Genomic DNA, 26,891 nt, shown 5'->3' with positions numbered 1-26,891 from the left:
AAAACCCAACACACCAAAAGATGAGCAGTCTTGAGACTGGAAGAGGACAAAAGGTTAACGGGGAATTTTTACCAACCAGATGGCTCTGACCTTCGGTCTTTAACACAAATCAACCCACAGCACAGTTGGGATTTTTTACAGTTATTTATTGGCAAAGCAGAGAATTTCACAATGCTCAGAGCACAACAAAACCAACCTGCGGTTCTCCTGGTGACGCCAGGAACGATGAACCAGCTCGAACCTGTTGCCCCAACGGAACAAAATCAAACCTGAAGGAAAAGACTGTTGCGACGAAGCTGTCCCCTCCACAAACCCCAAACCGGGGGTCAGCAAAACTCCACTGCTCGGCGGCTGGTTTACCCGACAACCGCCACAATTTTAGCGACATCGTGTCAAGGAATTTCAGCTGCTATCGTGGACTTTGGATCTGTACCAAACCAAAATCACCGTAGACCTCCGAGAAGAGAGTGGGCTGCACGCTGCTGAGCGGGGATGGAGAGGGATCTGCTCCAAGACCCCAATGCCCGCCTGGTCAAGTGTTAAATCCTCACCTGCTGGAGCCGTCCGTGCTTTTCCAAGCAACACGCACTGATTTCTGAGCTCGCGCTGAACGGCGACGCATAGGGCTGTGGGATGCGCTAACAGTCTCAAGCGGTTTGAGGAAGCAAACTCGGTCCCTGACTACTGCAACAGGAATAAACAATGGTTTAGAACACGACGTTCCTTCCAGAGCACGAAGCAGTTACATGAGGTCAACGACGCCTGGACGAGGCTAAACTTTCTCTCCCCCGGTGTGCTGGATTTTTGAATATACATGAGGGAAGGCATCTTAAGAGGAAAAGCTTTCTGCTCTTTCAAGCTAACATTATTTGCTTTTGCTTTACCAACTTGATTTCAACAGAAAAATGAAAAATCTGCCTGTGGTGGGACAACAACCATGTCCACAGGGAAGTGGAATAGCAGCGTGGGCAGAGCAGGGAGCTCTGCAGGTATTTTCTGCTCACTGGTGTGGAGACAGCATCCCACCCCCTTCCCTTCCAGCACAGAGCTCGCTGGCTGTAAACTCCTCCAGCGAGTTCCAGAGCTCTATGGCTCCCCTGCTCCGCGAGCAACGTCACGCTTTTCTTGAGACAGAGAACAGAAGCGGATGAAGAGCAGCAGGAACACCAGGACGGCCGGCACGCACCCACAGCAGCAGATGCCTGAGGTCTAGCAAAAGGCTCACTGGTTCTGCACCAGTAGAAAAACCTGCCCTTGCTGGCACATGGAAAATCCAGAGAAAAGAACTATTTTCCGGAAGGCACACCTGGGTACTCCAGGGAACATGGAAAACCCAAATACTTTGGCTTATTTTTTACTGAGGATGCATTGGAGGATAACAGCGTAGCTAACGTCAGAACAAACCGCACCCCAGTTCTTTCTCAGTGGTGTATTCTCGTTTGCTGCCACGCGATGGGTTCGTGGGAACGATTCCTCCTGCTCGTTGAGAGCCCGGCAAGGCAGAGCCACTGTGCCAGTGACTTCAGCTGATTGTCACTCACTAGGCAAACTGAAATCCATCAAAACCTTAACTTCTTCACTTTCAGCACTACGTGTCCAGTCCCCCCCCGGAGCTGGTACTCACTTCTCTGGGGAAGCATCTGGGTCAGGACCCACCTTACACTTGTGTGGAAAAACTAAAATGGGAGAAGAGACCGAAGTGTGCTACGTTTACATTGCAACATCCGCTCCTTCTCGTTTCTGAATGCGTGAGACCATGTGTCAGATGTTTTCCTGCCTGGAACAACAAGAACAAAAAAGCCAAGACACCCAGTTGCTTTCTACACGTGACACACCAGAAAAACCACAAGCTTCTGGACTCCAGGTTTTTTTCTGGGGGAATGTTTAATTGCAAAGGGCATTTTTTTAATATACTATATGATTTGCAAAAGGTGGCTGCGCTGACTAGGTATTATGCATTAGATTATTTCCTCCCTTTTCTCCACCTTCCATCAGGAAAGGAAATTCAAACCATTCGACTTTCCAGATATTTTCCCCTAGAAAGAATAATTAATATTAAACTGAATTGGCTTTGCAGCCCGTTTTATACCCAGCACTCCCAGCAGTAAGTGAGCAGCAAGTAGCACGCAGCACCCACCCGAGACACAGAAGACCTTACGCAGCTGACAGTAGATGCTGGTGTCAGAATCAAGGCACCCTACTTGAGTAACAAGGATAGATTTTGCCAAAATAGCCTTGAAATGATACTTAAACATCCCTAAACTCTAGTACAAAGAGAGTCTCGGCCATGCAGCAAAGCACAGAAAACACTACATGATTTCATGCCCAGACCTAAGTTATCCCTGGGTTTTCTACAAGCCTGGAATGGGCTTTATTTGCCAAAGGTGAGTGACTGAAAATTTTCTAGGGCACCAGAAGGTGGGCCAGGCTTCTGGGCTCAATCAAAAATTAGCTCCTCTTTCATCAACGCCATAGCATGTTGAAAGCATGGGAAGAGGATGCTTAGACACAGTTTTCCTGAAATCAAGTGAGATACAGAACCAATTACCAGGCCAGCAATCAGAAAACTAAACCTATTACGTGGCTTTGGAAAATGGCACAGAGCAACTGAGAGGGTGGGAAGTATTCCCTCCATGGCCACCTTTTCCAGCTCTTAAAACCTTTTCTGCAGAAGCAGTTACAGATGTAGCTCTTGATTGCAAATACAAGACCAGAAATTCCTGCAGGAGTGAAATCAGGACTCCCTTCATTGATAGGGAATCACTTCTGTTCACTGTCTTATACGACTGCTCTAGCAGCGATGAGACTTGAAAAGTCAAGCCTGTACCTGTACGTGTTTGCACACATCGGTGCACGTGAGAGGAGTTAACACATTTAAATACCTTTGCTTGTTTAAGTGGGCTTGCAAATACTCAGCAGCAGTGAGTACAATGTAAGGGTCTTTACTGATATAAGACCATTTATAAAAACAGCACCGGTGATGTTTTTTCAGGTATAAAGAGTCCACCTTCTATTTTCTTCCAGTTGACTCAGACACTTCTTCCCAGGTTGATGTGAAACGCTTGGACAATGCACATCTGTAAACGTCCTTAAGGGTGTGCATTTGGTTACTGATTTGGAAAATAACTGCATTTTAAAGGTCAAGGAACAGTGTTCAGGCACCGTTCTTCTTGATGGCTGAATTCAAAGTCTAAATGTGTTTTGCATCACAGATGGAAAAAGATATTAAGAGCGCTCTCTGCTTTCCTTTGGGTTTTCATGCCTCCAGACAGATCTGTAAAATTCCCTCGGTAAAAGCAAGGTTTGCATCCTGTGATGTGCCAAAGGCATGATGGCCCACTCCAATGTTTCTCTAGCAAAGCTGTTTCAACTGGAAGTCTTCCTTCTACTTCATGTTCACGAGCATAGAAAACACCTCAACCCTTGGCTGGTTGTTAGAGGTGCAACAGTTATGTTTATGAGCTAAAAAGAAGGTTGAAAGGCTGCAGAAAAGAACTCCCATGGAAAAAGAAGTGTCTGCAATAAGCACGGTTGGAACTGGTGGGGTAAAGATGCGCTACGTGTAACACAGCTGCAGTTGTACAAAACAGACTCAGTGACCAGATGTGACAATAACGCTCACCTTAACTGAGCTGGTCCGTATTTGGGGAAGATGTAGGTTTTAAAAGACGACTTGGTAAAATGTACAGTAAAGGGCCTAAGTGTTTGTCTTGCTGTCTGAATAACCGCCACACTGTTTGACCCCGATCATCTGCCTCGGGCACAGGCACCAGAACGGAGCACAGTAGCACCCGGGAATCCAGGAGAAAGCCGCTTGGTTTAGCAGCTGCCACCAAGACCCAAGAGCTGGTGCGACCACTGTGCCTGTCTGGAGCTCTGATTATTGGTATACCTCATTCTTTTTTTTTTTCCCCCCCCTCCTTCTTCTTCTCTTTTTTTTAAGAACCAGAGCTTAGTGCACTCTATCACATTCAGGTTATTTTTTGTTGTAACTGTGCAATGAAGAGCAATTATACGGGGTGTGCATTTACCACCTGCTCCCATGCTGGCTCTGCGAGCCCAACCTCTGCTTCATTTAGCACTTGCACTATTGATTGCTGAGCTAAAGGGCAAGGGAAGCAAGGGGCCAGAGTGCTTCTCTGGAGGGAGGGATGATGCGGCTGGACAGCAGGTACCCCTACTGTCTCCTGTTAAAAGCATGCAGATAAACAGCGCTCCAAAGGCTGCCCCTTAGCCCGACACGGGTGTTTGCAGTCCTGCTCCCCTAACACCCTCCCCTCCCAGAAAGGGCCGGCAAGGAGGCGAGCATCTCGGCTGGGACAAGCTGAGGGCCGTGCTGCTGCTCCTGGAGGAGCTGTAAACCCTCGCTAAAGCTTTTGCCTGTAGCATGGATGGAGAGAGGGAGCCTCAGCAGCAGGCAGAAAGGGTGTCCCTCCAGTGGAGGACAGGTATTGAACGCTGACTGCATTTCCTAACAGGATTGCTGTCTGTATATATCTGCTAGATCCCAGGACTTGCTAAAAAAAAGGGAACTTTGCTCTAAGGCTTGCAGCGAGAACCGTGAAGCAATGCTTGCTGTCAGAGGGCCTCTGGACGGAGCAGCACCCCCCTCCTTGTACCCGACTGGCCAGGGACCCTGGCGCGGATGCCTCTTGAATGTTAGCACTTTGAAGTTGGTGGCCTTGTTTTCTTAAAAGGGCTTGATCTTTTCATGCAGTTAAAACTAAATAATCTTCCCCATCATGTTGTCCTACTCCCCACCTCAAAATTAAGTGATGAACAAGCACCTGGACCATTTAAGATATTGTCCAGGAGTCAAGAATCTGTCATTAATCTCAGAAGTTTATACCTCAAATATGAAAACATATACATCTATCTTAGTAACAACGCTTGGTAAAGTAGCAGCTCCAAGTTTGAATTGAACTCTGTCCTTGAATTTGATTACTAACGGCACTAGGAAAAAACCAAAACCAAACCCACATAAGCACACAGAGAAAAAGCACCAATTAATTTTTTAGAAGCATCCAAACTGAAGCATTCATCCTATCAAAAAATTCAGAATTTGTATTCCCAAACAAGACAGGTGAGGGATTTTACCTATACCTTACAAATCTTTAAACACAGCCTATGCCTTTTAAACTGCGTTAGCCCCCCAAAAAGTGCGAGGGGGCGGAATACTAACATGCACTGGCAAAGAAAATTGACACAAAAGGGTCCAAGATCGTTAAAGGTACAAGGCAATGAGATGCACCCAGAACAACTCAGCCAGACAGTCATTTCTTACCATAGCCTTTCTCCTCCCGGTAGCAGCTTCAGAAGGCTAAGACGAGTATCTTAACAGGGGTGCATCACATGAAAGGGATACAATCGTGCAAGGACACAGAAATCTATGCCGCTTCACATTTTCCATCCTTAAGTCCCCAACAGGTTGCACTGAGAAGAATTACCTAAACCAAGAGTCCCATTAGATTGGGAAATTGTCAGAACTCCATTAGCCACAAGTTAATTGCTACTATGAGCTTAGCCTTCAATCTCTAATGAAAAAAAGGTAGCAGACATCTCACCATTTCGGTGGCACACGTCAACCTTACGTCTTTCTGTGTGCATCCGTCACCTAAGGGGAAAAGGAGAGTTAGGTGCAGAACTCGTACAGGACTGACACACTCACCCTGGCTAGCTTTGTACTTTTGGAAGCCAGGATGTAATCGCATTAGTGAACAAATTTGGCTGCCTTCACTAGCCCACTCGTATTTTGTGATAAACTTTGCTTTGATGACAGATTCGTAAGTTTAACAACTCCACCTTAAAATAACTGCCGCAGAGGGGTGAACTCGGGGGTCCTTTAAGCCCCAGTTCCATGTTCAAGACAAGGGGATGGGCTTGTGATGGATACTTGAGAATGGTAATAGATTTAAAAAAGCAAATGGCAATTTTATACCTGTGTTATGTAATGTTTTATATGTGTGTGGTCTTTCTTAATGTAAAACTCTTGTATTTTTGTGGTTTATATGCAGCAGGACTGATGGCTGTGAGGGTGCACGCTATTTTGTAAAATATTCTTAGCCAGTTTTCCCAAGGAGGAAAAAACTGAAGTATTCACATTTTCATTGGCTTGTACCTGCATGTACAGTATTGGGGCAGCAAGTGAAGATGATTAAAGCCAGCTTGAAAACTTTTTTCCGTGCTTGAGTTGAGCTTCTTAAAGCATCCAGCCCAAAACCATGTGTAGCTTAAAAAAAGCCAACCCTCCCCCCCAGCTGATATGCTGGGGAGGAGGGGAAGAGGAAGAAAGCCTCTTTTTTCTGAAAAGAGCAGGTTTTGACTTGAGGAAAGAAATACCATAATTAATATGCAAGCAGAGTACCATCAACTCAAGGCTCACACAATCAGCTGAGCTCTCTCCCCTGCAGCTGCACATAGCCACCCACAAGCCTAAGGAAAACTGGCCTTCGTATCTGTTCTTTAGGTGACTCCTAAATCTCCCCAGCCTTTCATATTCTCACTGTTACCGCTTTTTGTAAAAGCTTAGAATTTACCTTTTGAATAGGCCTTGGTCAGGTTTTGTTGAACATCAGTGTAAAGCTGCAGTCCTAATAATTTTAAGTTCTCCCTGCAGCCACAGCTGCAGGAATGCTGCGTTGACCCACACCCCTAAGCTGTGAGTCTCTCTTGTATATAAAAGTGTCAACTGACCCGATTCTGCCTCTGCTGAGCCTGGTTCTTTGCGTACTGGCAGTCCTTAGCTTTCAGGCAAACACTAGTCTCGCCTGACATTTGGGACACAGCCCTGCTACAAAGCAGATGGAGTTAGTCTGATTTGGATGACAGGCTCCAAATCCCCACACACCTGAAGTGAACAACTCACACAGTGACAGTAGTGTTTTAACACAATCTGTTATGCTGTTTAAAAACAAGATAAGTCAGTTGAGGTTTCACTGCAATATTTTATTTGGGAATTTACATATACACAGGTTAAAGTAGACCGCAGAAGTCTGACATCTCGCTCACGCTGATGAGTTTAAGCAGTTGTGTTCTACTGAGATGAGAAAAGAAATCTGACCCACCCACTTTTTATGCCTAGGTTAAAATGTCAAAAACTAGCCAGGAAAGGGTACCAGGATTACACAGGAACAAAAAAAAAATATGAAAAAAGTATAAATTAGGATGTCATAGCAATTTTAAAAGTGTAAGAAAACTTGCAGTGGGCTCTCAGCCCTTGATAAGTTAACTCTCAGTTAGATTGTTAAAAGTTAAATACATCAATACCACATATGAGACAGAAAAGCCACTCTGAAGTGCAAGTTTCACATTCCAAACAGCTTGCCCCCACACTGCGCGAGAATCCTGCTTGCTCACGGGGGGAGGGAGAGGGGTCTTCAAAATGACTTTGGTTCCAATGAGGGTTGGTGAGCCAAGCACAGCGAGGCCTCAGCTCTGGAGAACTCCACTCAAGGGAAGAGGTAGCAAGGCTTGCTTGCCCCTGGGTTTGGGTTAAAATCCAGTTCCTCAGCACCAAACGAGGTTTCCACCCCTCTGCTAACCAAAACCCCTACTAATACTAGAGTTTAAGTGACTCCTAAAAGGCCTGACATTACAGGCAGTATTAAGTACAGATTTCTCAAGTTCCTCAGTCACACCTCTGCTAAGATACCCAGCAGGACATTAAGTGCTACCCAGAAGCATTAGTGGAGGTTTGTGCAAGGAGGGGGTCCACCCCAGAAGTGTGCATTGACTGTGCTAAATACAGGGGAGCTCATGTTCTGGTCACTGAGGTTTCACCGTGTCTGACAGTGAAAAGGCAGAGATGGGTCTCAGTTATGGAAAGAGGTTCAGGCTGGGCAGCCAGCCAGAAAGAAAAACCCTGAATGTCTCATGGAGCAGTTTTGAAGAACAGAACAGAAGGCAAAAATGGTCACAACGCAAGGGATCATTTCCACATCTGAGTGCTGAGGGACTGATTGCTTCCCTGGGCACCTCCTCCACCCATTGACTGTCCATATCCCATCATGCCATTAGCTCCATAGAAGTTCATCCCAGCCATCTGCTGGGTCATCTGCAAAGGGGAGAGGAGAGAAGTCAAGGCTATGTCAAGGAGACTGCCAGCCCACGGCAGTCAAAGGTAAAACTCTTGCTCCCCAACACATTACAGGCTTAAGCAAGTTCTTCTAAAGAGTTATGGTGAACAGAAGTCACTGGCTTCTCAGGAGTATGCCCGTCTAGCAAGCTGAGGAAGTTTTCGTTTTAGCTGATTTGTTGTTCAGCTGTTTAGCTGTTCATTGTTGCACTGATTTTTGTTCTCCACCAAGCACTGAGACCTCTGAACAAGTTACTCCTTTGTGATCCCTCAGTTTGCCTGCAGTATCAGCAGACCTCACCCAACCCCAGGAGCCAGGCTATAAAAGCACTGAAGTCTTCAGGTAACAGGCTAGGTTCAATCGCATGTGCCTCCCCTGCCCTCCATCCACCTTTGGGTCAGCAGATGATCACACCTCACCTGAGCAATGTTCCAGTGAAGCTGCTGTGCTGGCTGCACACCATAGACGGGTTGGGGAACTGCTGCCATGCCAGCTACGTAGCCAGCCTGCTGTGCAGCCATCATCCCGTTGGGGACACCAATGACGGCTGCCTGCACGTTACCCACATATCCAGCTGGCAGGGCCATGGGAGTCACCATCCCTGCAGCTCCAGGCTGGGCCATCATTCCCACCGATGGTGCCATCATGCCACCCATCATGCTGCTGGAAGGGGCTACTCCTGGGAAGCTAGTATATGCTGCTGCGGGATATGTCATCTGAGCTGGGGCCATGAACATTGCTCCTAGAAAAAGGCAGAGAAGCGATGAAGGGAAGAACTGCTGTATTCATTGTCAGCGGCTGAAATGCCGACCTTCAAATCAGAGACTATCACAACATTCACTTGGCCATGACATCCAGACTAAGCTGCTCATTATGCTACTCACCAGTTCTCTAGAAGGACCACCTACATTCCCACATCTTTGCTTGTCAGCTGTCAGGACACCCCACCCACTCTGAATTAGCGTACTGCCGTTCAACAGCTCTGTTCTGAGATCTGTTACCTTGAGCAGGCAGCTGAGGTGTTTGAGAGCCGTACAAGGAGAGGATCGAGTCTTTCGAGAGCTGCTTCTTCCCCACTTCCTCCCCTTTGCCTCCCGGCTCAGGGAAGAGATTCAGGTTTTCGGGAACAGAACCAGCACTTCCAGATGTTGGCATAGAGCCAGCGACCTGAGACAGAGACAGCACAAGCGCAACAGCTGCATTCGGCACGAGGGGAAGACACACATCATCTCACTGAAGCATCTAACTAGGCTTTGTCAAGCACTGATGTTCCCTGCTTACCTTCCTGGAGTCAGAGTTTGATCCCACCGATGCAAAAAGATCAAGATCCTTCTCTAAGCTGCTAGGCCTGCCGTTTGTAACAGTGGTTGTCACAGGAGCATCTGGGAGAGACAAAGCTGTGTGAACACCCATCACAACGGCCTCAGGCCGAGGGGCAGCCTCCTTGCCAATTAAGCGGTTTGCACATATGCCACTCAACGCAGTGACCTGACCTGTAACCTACTTTAGCCAAGGCATATTGCCAGCTCTTCGCTTGTCCTTCTGGTGCCGACAAGGAATTGGCTCAGGACTAAGGAAGTGCGCTGCGCCACATCTGTCCTATCAACCTCAGAGCAGCCAGGAGCCACACTGTGTCTGGAGACCACTATAGCTGCTCCTGTAATACTATAGGCACAACCACTGCACCAGCGTAAAGGAAAACAAAGAAAACTTTCTGCTGCAGTGCTGAGCACTGTGCTTGAGTTGCACTGGAGCTGGTTTAAGCAAAACACTCTAGTATTCCTATCACCTATTGTTCACCTGACATGAAAAATAAAGCTCACCAAATTCACAGGATCAGAGACGGTGTATAGGGTCATTGAAACAAGTGCAATAAGGCTGGAAAGGCTCTTACCAAGTCCTAGCAAGTCCATTACTGGTTCAGTAGATTTAGGAGAACTTTTTCTAGACTGCTGCATTTCTTCTTTCTTTTGAGGCTAGGGAAAAAGAACACCAGAAGTCTTGTTCAAACTTTGGTTTTACTCTGATACATTAGAGGCTTTAATGAGAGATTAACCCTTAAAATCCTTTTTTTCCAGTAGGAATAAGTGCTTCCAAAGTGAACAGAATTTCAGAGTGAGTATTATGTAGTTGTTTTATTGTCCCATTATGTTGGAACCCATGCCAAATTCAAGCATGCTCTAAACTAGGAAAAAAGTAACCGCTCAAGCTGGAAAGCAGGGAGTAGCAGGATTCCAATCTGCTCTGCGTTGCAAGGCAGAACACGTCTGCTTAGTATCTGGTTGAGCAGTGGAAAACAAGCTACTACCATTAGTGTGACTCAGTGCATCCACTACTATGACTGAGGCCAGAAAAAATGCTTCCATATCAAGCTGGATTACCTCCATTCTGCTTGAGAGAAGTTTTTACAATTGATCCATGACCATGCCTTTTGGTCTTACCATTTTCACCTTCTCAAAGATGATAGGTTCCAGTTTTCTTTCTGATACTGGCTCATTACTCCTTTTCCATTTGTCATCCTTTTCTTTCTGTAAGGAAAAAGACCACCGACATGAGGGTCAAAACTCATGTCATCGTACCAAGAGAAAGTTCACACAGAGCTTTACATGATGCTGTTACTAATCTAAAAAGCCTCAAAAATACAGCTAAAGACCTGTATTTGAAGCTAGTCCTGCTTTGAGCAAGGAGTTGGACAAGACGGCCTTCAAAGATCCCCTCCAATTTAAATTCTTTCTACAGAATGACTGATTGCAATCAGCCTTGGAGAAGAGATTAGTCACTAATACAGGAAACATTTAAACTGTCTATTTTCATAGAGTCACTGCTTACTCATAAGACAGACATACACTTATATCTTAACATGTATTCAAGCTTCTGTAGAAGTGATCAGAAACTAACCCTAAATGCATTGATGTCAATACTTCGGTCCATGTATTTCTTCTTTTCATATTTATCCCGAATGAAGCTCTCCACAGCTCTGCAAGCAGCTTGTTAAAGACAAATGATTCAAGAATAGAAGACTTACGTAGTATTATTTGACATGTGGATACAAGGTACAGGCTGTAACTAAACTAATGACTGTTTAAAGAGCATTTCCAGCAGTAACTTTCTTAAAATAATTTAGTGTTGGATCCAACTACTTTAGCTACTCAGTTTTTGCCCTTGGGTTATTCCAAGCATGACGGTGCTACAAAATGTACATTAAATCAGGGCTAAAATTCCTTAAATTAGTGTATTTTCTTCACTGATATATATTTACTTCAACCATCACTTAAGAGCATATATGTCATTAGCACAAATCACACAGTGGTCAGGGAAATGGATCCTGTGCATACAAAAGCACCTCAGCCACCAGATTAAGCGAAAAATCATGGTAGAGAGGTGTTCCTGTGTTTCTTCAGGTTCACATCACTATACCCCTGTTGCACTGGGCATCTAGAAACCCTCCTCCAAGGTAAAAGTTACAGCTTAATTTTTCAGAAGCGTTAAACCTTTTTATCTGTCTTCACTGAGAATTTTAAATGCTCAGCACTTTCGAAAGTCATCCCTCCTATTTGCCACAGACCCTAAAGTGCATCTCATGCAACAGCTTCAGGTTGTAACATTCGTGTTCCAGTTCTCCACCCTTATAGCTTGGAAGCAATCCTTTTAGCTCTCTTCTGCTTCATTTTGTAAGCAAGAAGCCTGCGGGTGAAGAAACATTTGGAGGGTGCCTAGCTAGGAACTCATTCTCACAACTGATGCCCAGGCAGATGAAGTTAAGCCTCCTATGCAAGGAGTGCAGCTACTAAGCAACAAGATGAAAGGAATCGATGTTTCCTCAGCAGCAAAGGAAGAAAGGATGCTGATCTGTTTGAGGTCGCCTGAAGTTCTCTGGCAGGTAGGCTTCATAAAGACGATTTGCTTTTCCATTTCCCATCTCTTGCATGCACTGCAATTCAAAAGAATTCTTGAACCGTTTGTTTCACAGACATTAAAGCTCTTTCACATACTAGCATGCCAGGCTACCAAGCAAGAGTCTACCCGTGTTAACTAGAAGGCACGTGTAGACTTTCAAAGTCTGTTCTGTACCTGAAAGCTGCCACTCCGGCTTTTGGTGCAAGACTACTAGCTGGGAACCCTGATGCAGTTGCTATGATCCCCCCTCATACAATTAGCCAATCCTAAGCACCACAGCACAATATTTATTCAAAGACAAGATAAATATCACATTAGCAACCCAATGTCACTCTGGAAGTCCACGGTTTGTCTTCTGGAAACCTCAAGGAGAGGAGGTAGGGAGCAGCTCCAGCCAACAGAAGCCTTTCGCAGTTTTACAGAAACCTGCAGTGTTTGTCTTTACCCTCTGATGTTTGCTAAGCCTGAAATCATGACATTTTCTCTCCCAATCTAACCTAGCTTGATATCTTCTTCCTGCTTCATTTCCCACATCTCTGGCCTATTCAGACTTTTTTTATTTCCAAGCTTACCAAGCCCCACCAACAGAACAACACTGATGTTTCACTCACATTACCTGTATCTGTTCTTGTGTCCACTGGTCGAGATTAACAGATTTTACCCTGGATATATGAACTCCTAGGTTCCTGTGGATCCCAGCACAACGAATACAGATGAATACACCGATATTCCAGGATGCCCATCGTGGCCCTGCAAAGAGACACAAGTGTTTCACACCATCAAGTCAACCTGTAGTTGCCTTGAGCAACTGAGAAACTGTACCAAGTGAACTGGGACCGAGGCGTTTACATTTTCATCCAGATTAGAAATTGGCACTAGACATCAGCAGGATGTTTAAAGGTTGTCTCCAATTATTATACTTCGAGCTTGTATTTTATTGCCTCCCTCTTCCATTTTGAGAGCTCTACACAAGACAAACTCCAAAAGGAGGAGGGAAGAAAATAGGCATTCAAAACCACCCAAGACACTATAAAACCCTAATTTCCTCTTGCTTAAGCTGATGTAACAGTCATGTCAATATAAGTCTGTGTTCCTACTTTAGCAATGGAGAATCTTTCTCAGATAACCTTATTGCAGTGGCATCAGCTCCAGAATATTCACTACTGCTCTAGGAAAAGCAGCACAAAATACTCAGCATTTGACATACGGAGTGCATCATCAAATCTTCTGTTAGTCTTATGCAGGAAGATACAGCTGAGTAAGGAGAGCAGCACAAAGCCCAGTACTCTGGCCACCAAAAACAGAGCCGGGGGCAGGAACCCAGGTTGCGATCCTGGCACAAGACCGATTAACAGTTCACTCCGCAGTTTCTACAGCTCTAACCGGATTCACGGTTTGCATGCAGCTTTCAGGCAGGCAGGAGAGCTCCAAGATGTAGAAGGGAGATCATGCCAGGGAAAAAGCCACAAGGGAAAGATTAAGAAGCTAGTTTTATTCACTGCAAACAGTTCTCTGAAGCAAACCTGGCAATGCATTACCCAGGGGACAGCAGAGGTCCGCAGGCAGTCCCACTACTCGCAGCCCCCCTTCCCAGCCAGGGCCAACAGACCCTGGCCGTCGAAACCCTCAGTCCTGCTGAAGGAAGACCAGCTTCCGAAGTAGTCCTCTGCAGTGCAAGACAAGCAGGTTTTAAAACTAAATTATCTGGCTAGAGCTGCTAGCTAGCTGCACAGTTAATGTGGCCAGCTTCCACCATGGGCTGGATATCACTGTCCGTGGGTAAATGGCCAAACAGCCACAGCAAAGCCACATCCTGAATAAGGGACCCGATAGCCTCCAATAACTGCACAGCCCTTTTTACAGGGACTGCAGGCATTATTGCAGATGAAGAGTTATTCTGTCTTTTCTTGCCATAGTTAAAATAGCAAGCCTCAAAGCAAATGAGACTGAGGTAGGAGGGGGAAGAGGGGGAAAGTGTAATTTCAAAGCCCTAAAAAAGCAGCACTGTATTTGACTCTCCTGGATATAGATGGTTGTTAACAGTTTAATTCCTGTTTACTGGGAAAGTCTAGAATATCCTGAGGATTTGGTGCTGCTAATGCAATCAGTGGCTTATGGTCCCTTCTAGGGTAAAGGCATGCAACCTCTAACTTTCCTCCCGTACCTATTCCAGCTAATTTATATTATGATTTTTAAAAAGTCTTTTGGCCTGTCCTGCCAGTGCTTTCTGCTTTTTTACTAGAAGAGTGGCCCTTGAGAATGATACTAATTTAATGAAGCTGATCAAAGTCACTTCCCAGCTTAGGAACAGCTCTTAGTGAAGACCTCAATAGAAGCATACTCTTGCCTATACCTCAGTTCCTTTATTATACCTACCAAAATCTAGGACTGAATGTATCAAAGCAGGGGCCTATACTTTTAGGCACCTAAGTATGCCAGTCACAAAGTAAGGCATGGGAATAAAAGGCTTGTTCACTGTTATGCCTGTTGCGCACCAAGGTGAAGCCAGGAATTCTGATTCTTCATTTGATTTATTTGTGGAGTTCTCTTCCAGATACACCTTGAAGGCTATAACGTGAGACTGCTGGCAGGATTAAGCATGAGATTCAAGGTTAGATTTAAACTCTAGATATATTTAGCCTTTATAGACTAAAAGGATTAATAGTCAGCTAGGTACTACACCAGGGCTGTAGTAATCAGCTCACATGTGCTAGCTCAAGCCACTGCAACCTCCTACCCTGCGATACCACATACGAGAATGACTCAGTGGTACAGTCTGTTATATCCATCCTGCTTTAGTGTTACTTCATTTGTGAAGCAGGATCTGAAACAGCAAGGGCTGAGTACAGGAACAACAGCTGACCATTGCTGCAACTCATAGATCTGGAAGACCCCAGTACTGAAGCACCTTCATTATGCTAGTGAATATTTAAAAAAAATAATACGTAGGCTTGCAAAAATCCTCCTAGCAGCTAGCATTTGGTTTCGTGATAAACACACATTATACAACCAAGGGTAGTTCTCTTCACTGATGTTTATTCCAGCCAGGGTTTGGGCGTACTTGCAGTGCCAGTAAATGCCATAAGGCTTCAGATCTACAGACTAGAGGAAGTGCCTGAAGCTTGGGGATGTGGGGTCATTTTTGTCCAGAGCCAGGAGGAAGATGTGATCCCAGAAGTTCAGCAGTCTGCTCTCTGACACGGTGGTGACTCTAGAGCCACACAAGCAGGATATTTGGACAGTTCTCCGAAACGCTGCCCCAAGTCTGCAGCCAGCTCTGCAGCTCTGCAAGGCACATGAATTTGAACTCTAGATCTGAGCATCCCATGCTTTTGGATATAACTAGTAATTTCTTTAGCCTAGTTACACAGCCCTGTATTCTATCAACACTATGATAAAAAAAGAGGAACAAGATACGGCTACACCCCTCAAGAGTGAAAAGCTACTTTAAGATAAGCAGCTGTACAAGAGAACCACTTGCCTCGACAGCAGTGAAGGACTGACACAGCAAGGTGCAATACAACAGGGAAAGAGTGGCTGCTTGAATAATCAGTGCTGAGCAGAGCAGTAGCCTGTTGGCAGCGGTGTGAGGCAAATGAAATTTGTCCGGCTGAATCAAACTCCAAATAACTTCATACTCAATAAAATTATCATTTGGTGCCTTGGGCAGTGAGGAATGTTACAGGGTTTCTTTTGCTGAAGGCAAGGGTATCCTAAGCAAGGGAGCCCGTCCCAACCAGGCTGCCACCAAGGAAGCAGCGGGCCAGAGCCCAGGTGTCCAGGTTAGGTTGGGTCAGATGCAGCATGCAGAGGCACCAGCCCAAACACACACTCTTACTAGACCTTCATCTTCGCTAGTATCTAATGCCCCCAACCATTAAGCTAAAACATTTTTACCATTTCATTTCTTATAAAGCACTTAGTTTTGTGGGCAAGAGAGGGTGGGTTTTGATGCAAATGTAAACAAGTCTCCCACTTCCCTTTTTTGAGGCCACGACGAAGGAGCTCACACTAAAAATCACACGAGGAAGCGTGCAGTAAAGATCTGGCTGGGGAAAACTTTGTACAGTCATTTCCCCACAGTTTCACATGCCATTTTCAAGGTGACTGACTTGCAGAAAGCCCCAGGTGGTATTTACAGATGCGAGTTCGGTTACATGTTGCCGCATTTAACTTCCCGAAAACTAAACCGAGCTGCAGACTGCACAGAAGCTGCAGTGACTGAGCACTGACAGAAGGGGCAAAACGCCTTAGCAGAAGTTAAGGGCACAATTTTTCAGAGAAAAATGTTTTTATATCGGTAAGTCACTTTAGAGAACAACACAGCAGCATTTATCAGCATTGCTAGAGCTGCCGTGGAGCCCTATCGTCCCTTGCAGCCTTTGTGCACACCCTGACACTCACCACTAATTGCTTGCACGAGGGCACAGCACGCCACAGGGAGCACTTTACCCTCTGGGTTCAGTGAACCATGGAAACTTATATGCAAAAGGTTTTAGGACAAGGCTAACAAACATTTAGCTTGTTACACCACTAAAAGAAACATGAAAGAAATTGGTCCTCGCATGAATACTCTCACTAATGTTATAAAAATAGTTCCCTTGAGGCTGGCATTCTCGCAGCCACCAGACGGCTTTAGAGCTTAAGGCCTAAATGAAAACTCACCTCCCATGTGCAAAACTGGGAGTTTGCTGCAATGACAACCAGTACCAGACATGCAAGCCTGATGCTGCAGTCACTTTTGTTTCAGTATTACAGCTAATTTTAACATCCATGGTAAGCAAGTTACTTGGCACCAACTCGAGCTGGGCATAGCTTGTTGGGTTCTGATTAAGCATCTCGTGCCCCTGTTCATCACCTGATTTGTGCACAAATCCTTTCTGGAGAATGCCAACCATTTGCAGGTGAACAAGAAACTAAAGAAAGTGGCAGTTTTGAGTAAGAACAGGATACTAACCAAAACAGATTTAAGAGCCCAGCTATACACTCAGTTCTGGCACCATATTAAGGCTAGATCAGACCACCTTGAGATATATTCCTAGCCTGGCAATGGCTGCAGGAAGATCACGAGCTTAAAAGCATCTATTGCTCAGCCAGTTTTCATTTTAGAAAGCTGCACTGAATACTTGAATGTATTCCTAAGCGAGGATGCACCACCATCCAGCAGGGACTAGAAAGCTATGTGCGAGAAACTCAGCTGGCCCAGTCCGCTTCCATGAGACAGTTTCACAGACTGTTTTATATCCCAGCCTGTCAAAATAAACACTGCATACCAAGCTGGTGATACCAGCTTAAGTTAGCATCTAAGCCGGAATCATTAATGCCTACAAGGACTGCCTGAATGATCTGCCCTTACTGAAAAGGCTCCCAATTCCCTTTAAAACCCCAGCACAGTCTGGCTAGTCCACTTCACACCACATCTTAGTCACTTGCCGAAAGTTCACACCCTTGAGTGTTTTTAATCAAGGAATGCCAAGGGGATTCACTCCTCACCCTTTATTCAGGCATTAGATTTTGGCTCAAGCTACTCATGCAAGTTTCTTCAGTAATAACCCTCCAGAAGGCATTTAAAAATAAAACAGAAGTTGGCTGCAAAGCCACTGCTCTTTTGAGAAGGGGGTCAGGAGAAAATAGATGCTTTCATAGGCAGGAAGGAGAGAGCATCGCTATTCAAAGCCTAATGAAATATTCTTAGTGCAAACAATCATTTGACTCGCAGGCTCCCTGCCTGCAAGCACTCCAGCAAAAGCCCAGCTGTAACAGGGAAATGTGCCTGCTCAGCCCATTGATCCCAGCTAACACTGCTGCATGTGTTGGACTACGGCATCGTACAACCATCCCCTCTCAGCTCTCACAGGGGAAGTGGATGTGGGAAATTCTCCTTGGAGTGGGATAATCCCTGCGAGATGACATTCACATCCTCTCGTACAAGCCTTCACCAGTACTTGGAAATTTCTCATCGAGTCAAAGTTGAAAAGCCCTACTTCTTGCAGAGCCAAATGAGGAAATAGCCAAGTATCCAAGAGCTTCCTTTGACTTGTGGTTTCCTTATTCTGGAAGGAGATTGCTTAATGACTTACTGAAATTCATTCCGCTCATAGAAAAGCTATGACAAAGGCTGTCTTACAAAACAACTTCCTCTGCTCTTTACTGCAGATGTCTGTTCTACAGTCAAGTGTTCAGATTACTTTGAGGAAACAAGGTAAACTCTGCCAGTGAGTAAAAAGCACCGTTAAACTCAACTTCAAGATCTCTAAATTACACTATTTAGTTATTAACGCAGCCTAGTTAGTTACTGGCCTGAGCATGCATCCTGATAGAGGAATCTGAGATCTGTGAAACACTAACACTTGCATGTACACTCAGATTTAGTACCAGACTAAGCTATTTGTGTAGTTTTCAGGAAGCCACTGGAATCCAGTGAAACAGGGATGCTAAAGCCAAAAAGCTCTCTAGCAAGGAAGTTTGATAAGGATATGTGCCTAGTTAAGCAGTTTAGTGGTTCAAAAATTTGACTTTATGCCATCCTTTGAAAGAGAAAAGGGCTCTTTTCGGGGCTTTTCTTTGTCTTTTTTTTTTTTTTCAGTGGAAGATTGCTGCAGTAATTATAGGCTTTAACCACTCTTTGCAGCAAAAAGGAAGAGCCAGAGGCATCTACGGGGGTTGAGAATATTGCTTCCGACAACAGCTTGGAGCTTTGCCTTAAAAATCTTCTTGGCTGGATTAGCAGCAACCAGTATACTCTCTCCTTCCCCAAACCATAATGTTTGCTACAGGTACCTTACCGCCCAAGTCAGACCAAGCTGGCTGGTGCTGGCCCTGTTTCCTCAGGAACAGGCTTTGAATCTTCTACAGTCTATCAGAAATGTGTAACGTTTGAGTGCCTGGTGGCCTTGAAGGCAGCTATGCAGCAGCATTTGATCTAACTGAGTAGTGGTAAGCTTGCAGACGCAGCCTTCAACGCACATCTTATCGTTGTTACCATCTTGTTCTTTGAAGAAGTGCTGTGATGATACAAACACAGATGGAGCAAGGTGGAGGAAATTAAAATAGATGCTGTGAACAGCAGGGTGGGTCCTTCCTGCTGTTTAAGAAAGTGATGTTTATTACTTCAGTAAATAAACTGTGGAAGTGACAATTTCAAGCAGATGCTATAATAAGAATCCATGCAAGAGGACTGGTTAACATTACCAATACTGATGACCACAATGCCTAAAAATATATAAAAATCAGTCAAGTTCCATAATCCACGTATTTCCTGTGGAGGTCAGCATATTAAGAGTCCCAGCATCTAGATGGTCAATACCAGAGATCAGGATTTCAGTGTTCCAGGGACTAGGTAACTGATGGCCAAGCACTAGGTTTTAGCCAAAACTACACACAAGTCAGTTCTAGAAATTGCTAGGGTAAAGGCAGCAGATTTCAAGGCCTGAATTTCCATGAAATGCAAAAAAACTTAGGTAATATGTAAACACCATCCCTGTGCCCAAATGCACATATAAACAGAGCAGCAGGATGGAAACTCACACTATCATTACTATTTTATACCATCAAAATTCAACTTAGAATTTCTCCACCATCAAATCCCTTACAAGGCATCTGCTCACGCAGCTTTAATTCTTCACTGCATTTTAAAAATATTTAGAGCCTATCTTCCAATATCATTTGAGTTGTGGAGATATGTAGAAGTCAAAGTCCTTAAAATAGCTCCTAACAGAGGAATGAGTCTCAGCTCCTGGGCCACTTTTTGCTTGAGAATCTCTTCAATATCTAGAGCTAGACATGAACTATTTTTCTCTATCAAAGTTACCAAAAAGGACTTGGCATTCATAAAGAAAGGGCATAACCTGGCCAGAAAGGAATGGCATGTTTTGCCAAAAATAGAGGTAAGCAGTTTAACAAGGCACTGAAGGTCCGATCGCAGCACAGGTAAATCCAGCTTCACAGTCAGAAGAAGCTTTGCTCTAAGTCAGTTTCTCTTAAAAGCTCAAACTTTTTCTGTCCTAGATTTCCTGGGACATACGAAGTAATCACTGTTCTGGATCAACCTGAAGGAGACCAAAGCTATTCTTGATTCTCTAGTTGGTTTTGATAACCTACTTACACTTTGAAAGATGAATTACCTTTAAATTGCAGAGGCATTTTCTGAAGAGGCTGGCACACAAGTTCCTGAGCATGTTTGATACCTTATGTAATTCATCTGGCAGTTACTATAGGAACAAACTTTTATTAAAGTTGCAGCTATGCTGAGAATCAGATGGCATTTCTGGACCATTAATTTACACCCTCTGCTATACAGCCACTCACCACACAGGCTCTCCATTTCACAGGTGGGTCAGTATAGCTGGTACAGAACAACGGAATTAAAGCTGACACGGTTTGCCGAGATGCCCTCTGCTTGGAGGATTATCTTTGTTATCTATTTCTGGCAGATGTAGAGACATGCATCCGTGTACGTGACTCAGAGCTCTGCATATCTTTTCTCAAAGAGCATCTTCCTGCAGCTCTCCTAAGCACAAACCAATTCCAGAATAAATCCCCACTGGAAAGGCTGGTGCTTTTTTCCTCGCTTTGTGGCTTGAATGGGAAGTTACAACGTACTTCAAGCAGGTGAACGTAGGGTCAGGCTCACAGCTAGACAGAGCCGTGTTCCCTCCCAGCCAGGGTCTTACACCATGGCAGCACTGCTAAGACCTCTCAGATGAAGATCACTATGGGATAAAACCAGTCTCATGGACAAAGTTCATTTCTGAACATTTACACTCACGTGACGTTAATACTGCTTTATGCACAAGATTATTCCTTTCAGACCTAACTTTAGAAGAGTAGAACAGTTCAAAAGCAGAAGAGAAAATGTAGCGCTCATTAAGATAACTGCAGAATATTGTGACTGCAGCTAAGAATTAAAATGAGTGTACAAGCACATATGCATCCCCTCTGGCAAGCTTCCATTACATAAGACTGAGCGTTCTCCTAATACAAGATTTTCTAAGGCAAGCTGAGAAGCTTTAGTCCTACCGCTTTGGTTTTTGAAGCCCACTGCAGGCAAACAGTACGCATCACTACCCACTGCTCAGTTTTCCCATAACGATCATTTCTTCATCACATGCAGTTGTTCTAGGCAGCTATTTAAAAAGTTACTCTTCATATTGCTTTTACTGAAAAGGAAATTCAGCTGCGATTCAATAGTCTGCTGATGGAGGAGTTGAGTCACAACTGATTTTTTCTGAATATTAGCAACATGTTTTACATTAGTACTAGTTTGGCTGGACTAAACCAACTGAAATAAGCTAACTCCCCCGTTCCACTGGAAGTCATCCTTCCTTAACTGCACCTACTGTAGCCCCAAGCTTTTTATCCTGCTCTTCCTGCTTCCCTTCCAATATTTAACCACCTCTTAACAGGTATTTTCAAAGTTCTACCCCTCTTTCAGAAAAGACTGCTTGAAGAATTAGATCTGGGTTCTTGTTGTTCGGCACAAATAGTTTCCCATCGAGCCACTAAAGTTAGAAGAAGGGATTGATTTTGGCATGGAACCCACAGTCCTCACAAGACACAAGGGACGAAGGGAAGAGTCAGACAAACCAGGAGGAGCACAGGGCAACCTTAACCGATGGACACATACAGCAGTCCTCGCTGGTGCTCCCTGTGGAGGAACCTGCCGTTCCGACGTCAACGAAACTGGATCCAAGGAGCCTGTTGGATAGATAGGACTGGAAGAGCAGAGGGGAAGAGTTTGGGAGAAGGAGAGAATCAAATAGAATTAGCTGTATATTACACAAGTTCAGCACGGAGCGTTAGAGTCAGAAATGCAGAGAAGAATCCAGTTAATGTAAGCGTTACTCAACAGGACATTTTCCATTTACTGGAAGACAACTGAACACAAGTCAAGTCCAACTTGCACAGATTACACCACAGCTCTCCTTCATCTATGTTGCAGTTTCAGCCTCCAGACTCATTCTGCTGTTCAGCAGCATATCTTCTAACAGATACTCAATACAGTCAGCCTGCTTGACAGTCGCGCTATCTCGCACACATGAAACCACAACAGCAACACAACTGCCCTCAGAAGGCCCTTTGCCATGAGAAATGCACTGGTAGAAGAGATCCCACTCACTCATCAACAGCTTCTTTTAACGCGTCTTGTTCAAGCAATTCATACAGCAAAGGCCTTCAAAAAAGAGGATTATGATAATTCATCACAGCCACTCTACCACCTTAGCCATGCTGGGCAGTCCTGAGGGGAGAGCTGCATGGCTGCAGGTGGTGCAGTGCTGCTAGGACTCCATGCTGGATCATTGCTTTTGATCATTAATATTAGTATCGTGACAGCATTCAGAGCCGCATGTGAAAACCACCAAGACGAGTAACCTTTGATAGCGCTCGCAACAGGAAATCTGCTGTTTGTTTGTGCCTAACACAGCTAGATTATGTCCTGAAAGGCTGCCACTGAGCTCCCGAGTCCTGTTTTGTTCAAGTAATGAAGACACCTCTCACACACACCCAAGTTTTCACTTCTAAGCTCCACTGCCAGAAAGCAGTTCAGCAATGCTCTGCTTCGGCACAGGATGCACTATCTGTCCACCCGCTTGGGATCAGATCACCCAGTTTACCCACAGTTACTTTGGACAGAAGGTTTGCAATGCAAAGAGGAAGAAGCAGGCGAGAGATCTCACCCAGCTTCCTCCAAAACAAGAGCTTCTAACCACCGCAACTGTTTGTTGCTGCAGAAGCAAAAACCACCATGAGCTTTCTTTCCCAGTTTCCTTGTCCTTTTTTCCCCATCCAACAACTTAGACCCAGGACATTAACAGCTGTCTAGGGAAGCCAAAAGGAAGCCACCAGGCTCGTGCTTCTTGCAGGCTCATCTGTGCAGTTCTCCTTTCAGGCTCATCTGTGCAGCTTTTACAGAAAAGTTATGCAGAGAAAGCACGTGAAACCATCACTGTCTCCAACAGCTTGTCGAAAGAAACACCTTGGGAAGAGTGATGTGGCCCATGGAAGTTACTTGAATCCCAAACATATGAGGAAGGAGAGTATATTGGAGAAACTAGTTTTTCCCTCCTTCTCACACTTAAAGATGCAAGTTGGACTGGGAATCACTTGTATGCACTGCCTGATGGAAAGCAAGTAATAACAAGAACACAGAAGACAACCTTCTCCCTAAGCAATCACTTTGATGAGGACAGAAGAGATGGAAGATACCCAACTGTTCACCAACATGGCATAGCAAACAAAAGCACGTCCCAGAGGCCCAACCAGTAGCCAGCATCAGAGTGCTGATGTTCCTGAAAAATAGACTTTTACCCTAACACTGAGAATTTCTGTAGAGCATGAAACCAAATAGCAGCTCAGGCTAACAGGTAGTGTAATCTCATTTAGTTCTGTATATAGAAGTGGAAAAAAATACAGTAATGAAACCCAGCAAGTAGTTAGGTCATTGGGAACAGGCATAATGGAAGTGTGGGTGGCATCTGAACAGTATCTGCCTATGTGTCATGCTAGCTTTGAAACGCTCAGATCAAGCAGCAAACCACTACAAAATTCAGTAACTTTGGCATAAAAACAGATGGTCAAAAGCCAGTGTTTTATTGTGAAAGTGTCTTGACAGGTGCTGCATGAGCTGCCAGGTTCTTACTCTGCCTTCAACTTTGTTGAAGCTCATGCAAAAATCCTTACGATGTTGTACGTGAGCTGACAAAGGAGGGAGCTGGCATAAGAAACACCATCTGCCACCACCAACCAGTGGTTGGTGACGAGATTTCAGCCGTGACCTTGGCAAACTACTATTCACAAAACTGTACAGAAGTACATTCTTCGTGTATCTCAACTAGCATAGCCAGACTTGCAATCAGGTAAAACCAGAGCAACCATCAGTTGTACAAGCAGCTATTCTTCCAGGTAGCACTCAAAATGTTGAGGGAAGCCATCTGGAGCTAGCAAATACCACGTGGCCCCTCATTAGTGCATGGAGTTTTAGTTATTAAGAAGCCATGTATCAAATAAAATGTGCTTTTTACTCTGCACAAGTACACCTGAGGCTCATTTCCATACGCAAAGCAGAATGTTGCAGTTACTTTGAGCAGCCATGAGAACTAACATCAGGCTTTCCTCGCCATCGCTGCAAACCAGCACCCGTGCCTTGCTGGGAGAACACCACATCAAGCCACAGTAACCGAAACGCAGCCCAGTACGATGCTTTGACTGGCACCAACTACCAGTCAGATACTTGGCTGGAGAGCTTACTGCACATACACCTCCTGTGGCCACAAACTCCGTATGTTGCCCTCAAGAATGAGATCTCGCACCTCCATGAATCTCGTTAGTACAGTGGATAATTATTTTGCCAGATAACTCAGTACAACAGAAGCCTATTCCTCATGACTGATGCAATCTATCTTCCCAGACACAAGCAGCTTCCAGCTTTAGTGGCAATGCTGAACTGTACACTTTGACTTGTATACATAATTAACTGGAATACTGCATTTCCAGGATGGACTATGAACAGAAGCTATAAAATCACATCAAAACAAGTAACCTGGAACTGTTATGAGAATTTGTTTCCATATTGTGTACATTACTGTCTCATGCCTCAAAAGACAAGATAAGACAGCTGTTTTTGTCCTTGGCACTGGCATTAGGAGCCAAGAGATAAGCGATTTGCAAGTGAGAGGAACATTCTGCTCTCTGCCAACAACACCATGTTCAACCTACATGGTCAACCAAAGCCAGGTGTGAAACACCTCAAAATACACCATCTCCAAGAAAAGACAGGTTGTTACGATGAGGTTACTATGTTTTAGGGTTTTTTTGAGCGGGGCTGAAAATAAACCTTAACAGCACCATTTTAAATGTTGTTCAGCGGTGCTCTGCAGTTTTTAGAGGTCATTCTGAGGTGACTAAGTCCCCCACTTACAGAGGGACACAGAAAGACAGCCCCTGCTCCAAGTTCATTTATTGCAGCTATTGGGAAACAAGCCTCAAGTTCAGATCTCCAAATCATTATAATAGCTCATTAAAATAGGATTTTAGGTAGGCATGGGCATAACCTTAACCCTTTTGCTGCAGGAAAGCAAAGCATTTCACAGTAGCAAGCTACAGAAAGGCATCTGCATCACCACGGAACAAGTAACAGTTGCTTTATTCATTTGTTTTGTCTTCTAGAACTCAAACATTTACATTTGACTTCCTCTCTACCCCACTCCACTCCTTTCTAAGAAAAGTAAGGATCACAACATGCCTTGAAATCAATATTAAGTGGAAAAAGCAGCACAGGACAAAATATCAAATTCCTGCAGCGGTACTTGGTTCCAGGGCTAGGTTACAACTCCTTCCTTTTCCTTACACACTGCACTTTCAAATACTGTTCCTATCCGACCCTCTAAACATGATCTGCTGCTCACATTACAGCTCTGATTTACAGGATATTACTCCTCAGCTGGAATGCCCTCCACAGTTACGCAACGCCAGCTTTCCAGGTTCCTCTTAATAGAGGACTTCTGCAGAAGAACAGTCCCCACACGTAATTAAGTGTTTTCACGCTGACGTTCGAGATCAAGCCCCAGCGCAGCCAGAAAGCCGATGAGTTTCCATGAGCAGATCGCAGGCAGTTTTCTACTCAACTCGCCGAACGAGGGGCACAGCAGAGCAGCAGCAGCGGGGTTCGAGAGGCACCAGGAGCGGTTTCACCGCCAGCACAGCCCGCTGCAACACTGCTGCTGCCACTATCAGTGAATTAAACCGTGCTGAAGCCAAGTCTGGGCTTTTTTTCCAAACACCAAGCGCCTGCTCAACCAAAGGGGAAACCACCTACCGTGCCACGAGCCCCCAGACCGCCCGGGCCCCCGCTGCAGCGGCCTCAGGCAGCACCCGCAGCTTTCCCTGCCTGCTCACGGCGGGGCTGCGCACCGCAAGCCCCCGCGACCCCGGCCGGAGGAGGCTGGAGCGCGGAGCCGCCACCCCCCAAGGCCCCGCCGGGCCTGTCCTCCCGGAGAAGGCCCCCGGGGAGGGGGGGACACCGGAGGGCCCCGAGAGCCCACCGCCCCAGCAGCAAGCGGCGGGGGGAGGAGGGGGGGGAGGGCAGCGTCCCGCCACACGCCGGCACTAAGGGGTGACAACCGCGCCGGCCCGGGCCCACCGGTCCCACCAGGCCCCGCCGCCCCCTCAGCCGGCGCGGCCCCGCGGGGAGGCCGCCGGTACCTTTGGCCTGGCAGTCGGCGCAGTACTTGTTCTCCTCCTCCACCAGCAGGCTGGCCAGCACCGCCTGGTACCGGTCCACGTCGCGGACCGACTTGCCCGTCATGGCGCGGCCGGCGCAGCCCGCCCGCGGGTCACGGCGCCGCCGTCCCGGGCACCCACCGCTTCCTGCTTCCGGCCGGCGGCGGGGGCGGGGCGACAAGGGGGAGGAGCTAATAGGCGGCAGCGCGCGCGCTTTAACGCCTTTCCCCCCCCGCCCCCGCCGCGCACCCCTCGCCGTTGATTCGCTGCGGCGCGGCAGCGCCCGCGGGAGCCAATCGGAGGAGGCGGGGCGGCAGCGGGGGAGGCATGAATGGGCAGGGTCACGTGACGGGCTGAGCTGGCGGCGTGGGGCTACGGCGGGGGGGCTGGGAGGGGGCGGGGCTGGTACGGGTCGGGGGCTGGCCGGGGCCTGGGGGGGCTGAGGGGTGCAGGGGTGCTGGCTGGAGGGGTTCGGGGGGCTGGGTGGGGGTGCAGGGGTGCTGGCTGACAGGTTTGGGGGTGCTGGGTGGGGGTACAGGGGTGCTGGCTGGGGTGCTTGGGGGGCTATCTCGGGGTGCAGGGGTGCTGGCTGGGGTCTTGGAGGGGCTGGGGGGTCTGGAGGTGCTGGGTGGGAGCTTTGAGGGGCTGGCTGGGGTGTTCGGGGGGCTGGGGGGTTTGAGGGTGTTGGATGGGGGTTCAGGG

General features: G+C 46.2%; 1 protein-coding gene across 2 annotated transcripts; it reads right to left on the bottom strand.

Annotated features, from left to right (window-relative positions):
• Positions 1-1,718: 1,718 nt before the first annotated feature.
• Positions 1,719-26,359, bottom strand: SMAP2 (small ArfGAP2). 2 transcript variants are annotated; one of them, XM_075173209.1, is made up of 11 exons: positions 26,172-26,359; positions 12,589-12,722; positions 11,921-12,006; positions 10,974-11,052; positions 10,517-10,603; positions 9,970-10,051; positions 9,357-9,457; positions 9,077-9,242; positions 8,495-8,817; positions 5,565-5,614; positions 1,719-1,777 (listed from the first exon to the last, which is right to left on the bottom strand). In XM_075173209.1, exons 1-10 carry the CDS (start codon positions 26,272-26,274, stop codon positions 5,588-5,590), a joined length of 1,188 nt encoding a protein of 395 aa, XP_075029310.1. In that variant the 5' UTR covers positions 26,275-26,359; the 3' UTR covers positions 1,719-1,777; positions 5,565-5,587. The 2 variants fall into 2 exon arrangements, with proteins under 2 accessions (XP_075029310.1, XP_075029308.1); XM_075173207.1 differs by lacking the exons at positions 1,719-1,777; positions 5,565-5,614 and adding an exon at positions 6,925-8,053 and having other exon boundaries at positions 26,172-26,358.
• Positions 26,360-26,891: the final 532 nt, after the last annotated feature.

Source organism: Calonectris borealis, chromosome 25 (genome assembly GCF_964195595.1).
Source record: "Calonectris borealis chromosome 25, bCalBor7.hap1.2, whole genome shotgun sequence".
Lineage (NCBI taxonomy): Eukaryota > Metazoa > Chordata > Aves > Procellariiformes > Procellariidae > Calonectris > Calonectris borealis.
The sequence above is the reverse complement of the archived record's forward strand: the minus strand, read 5'-3'. Positions and strand labels throughout refer to the sequence as shown.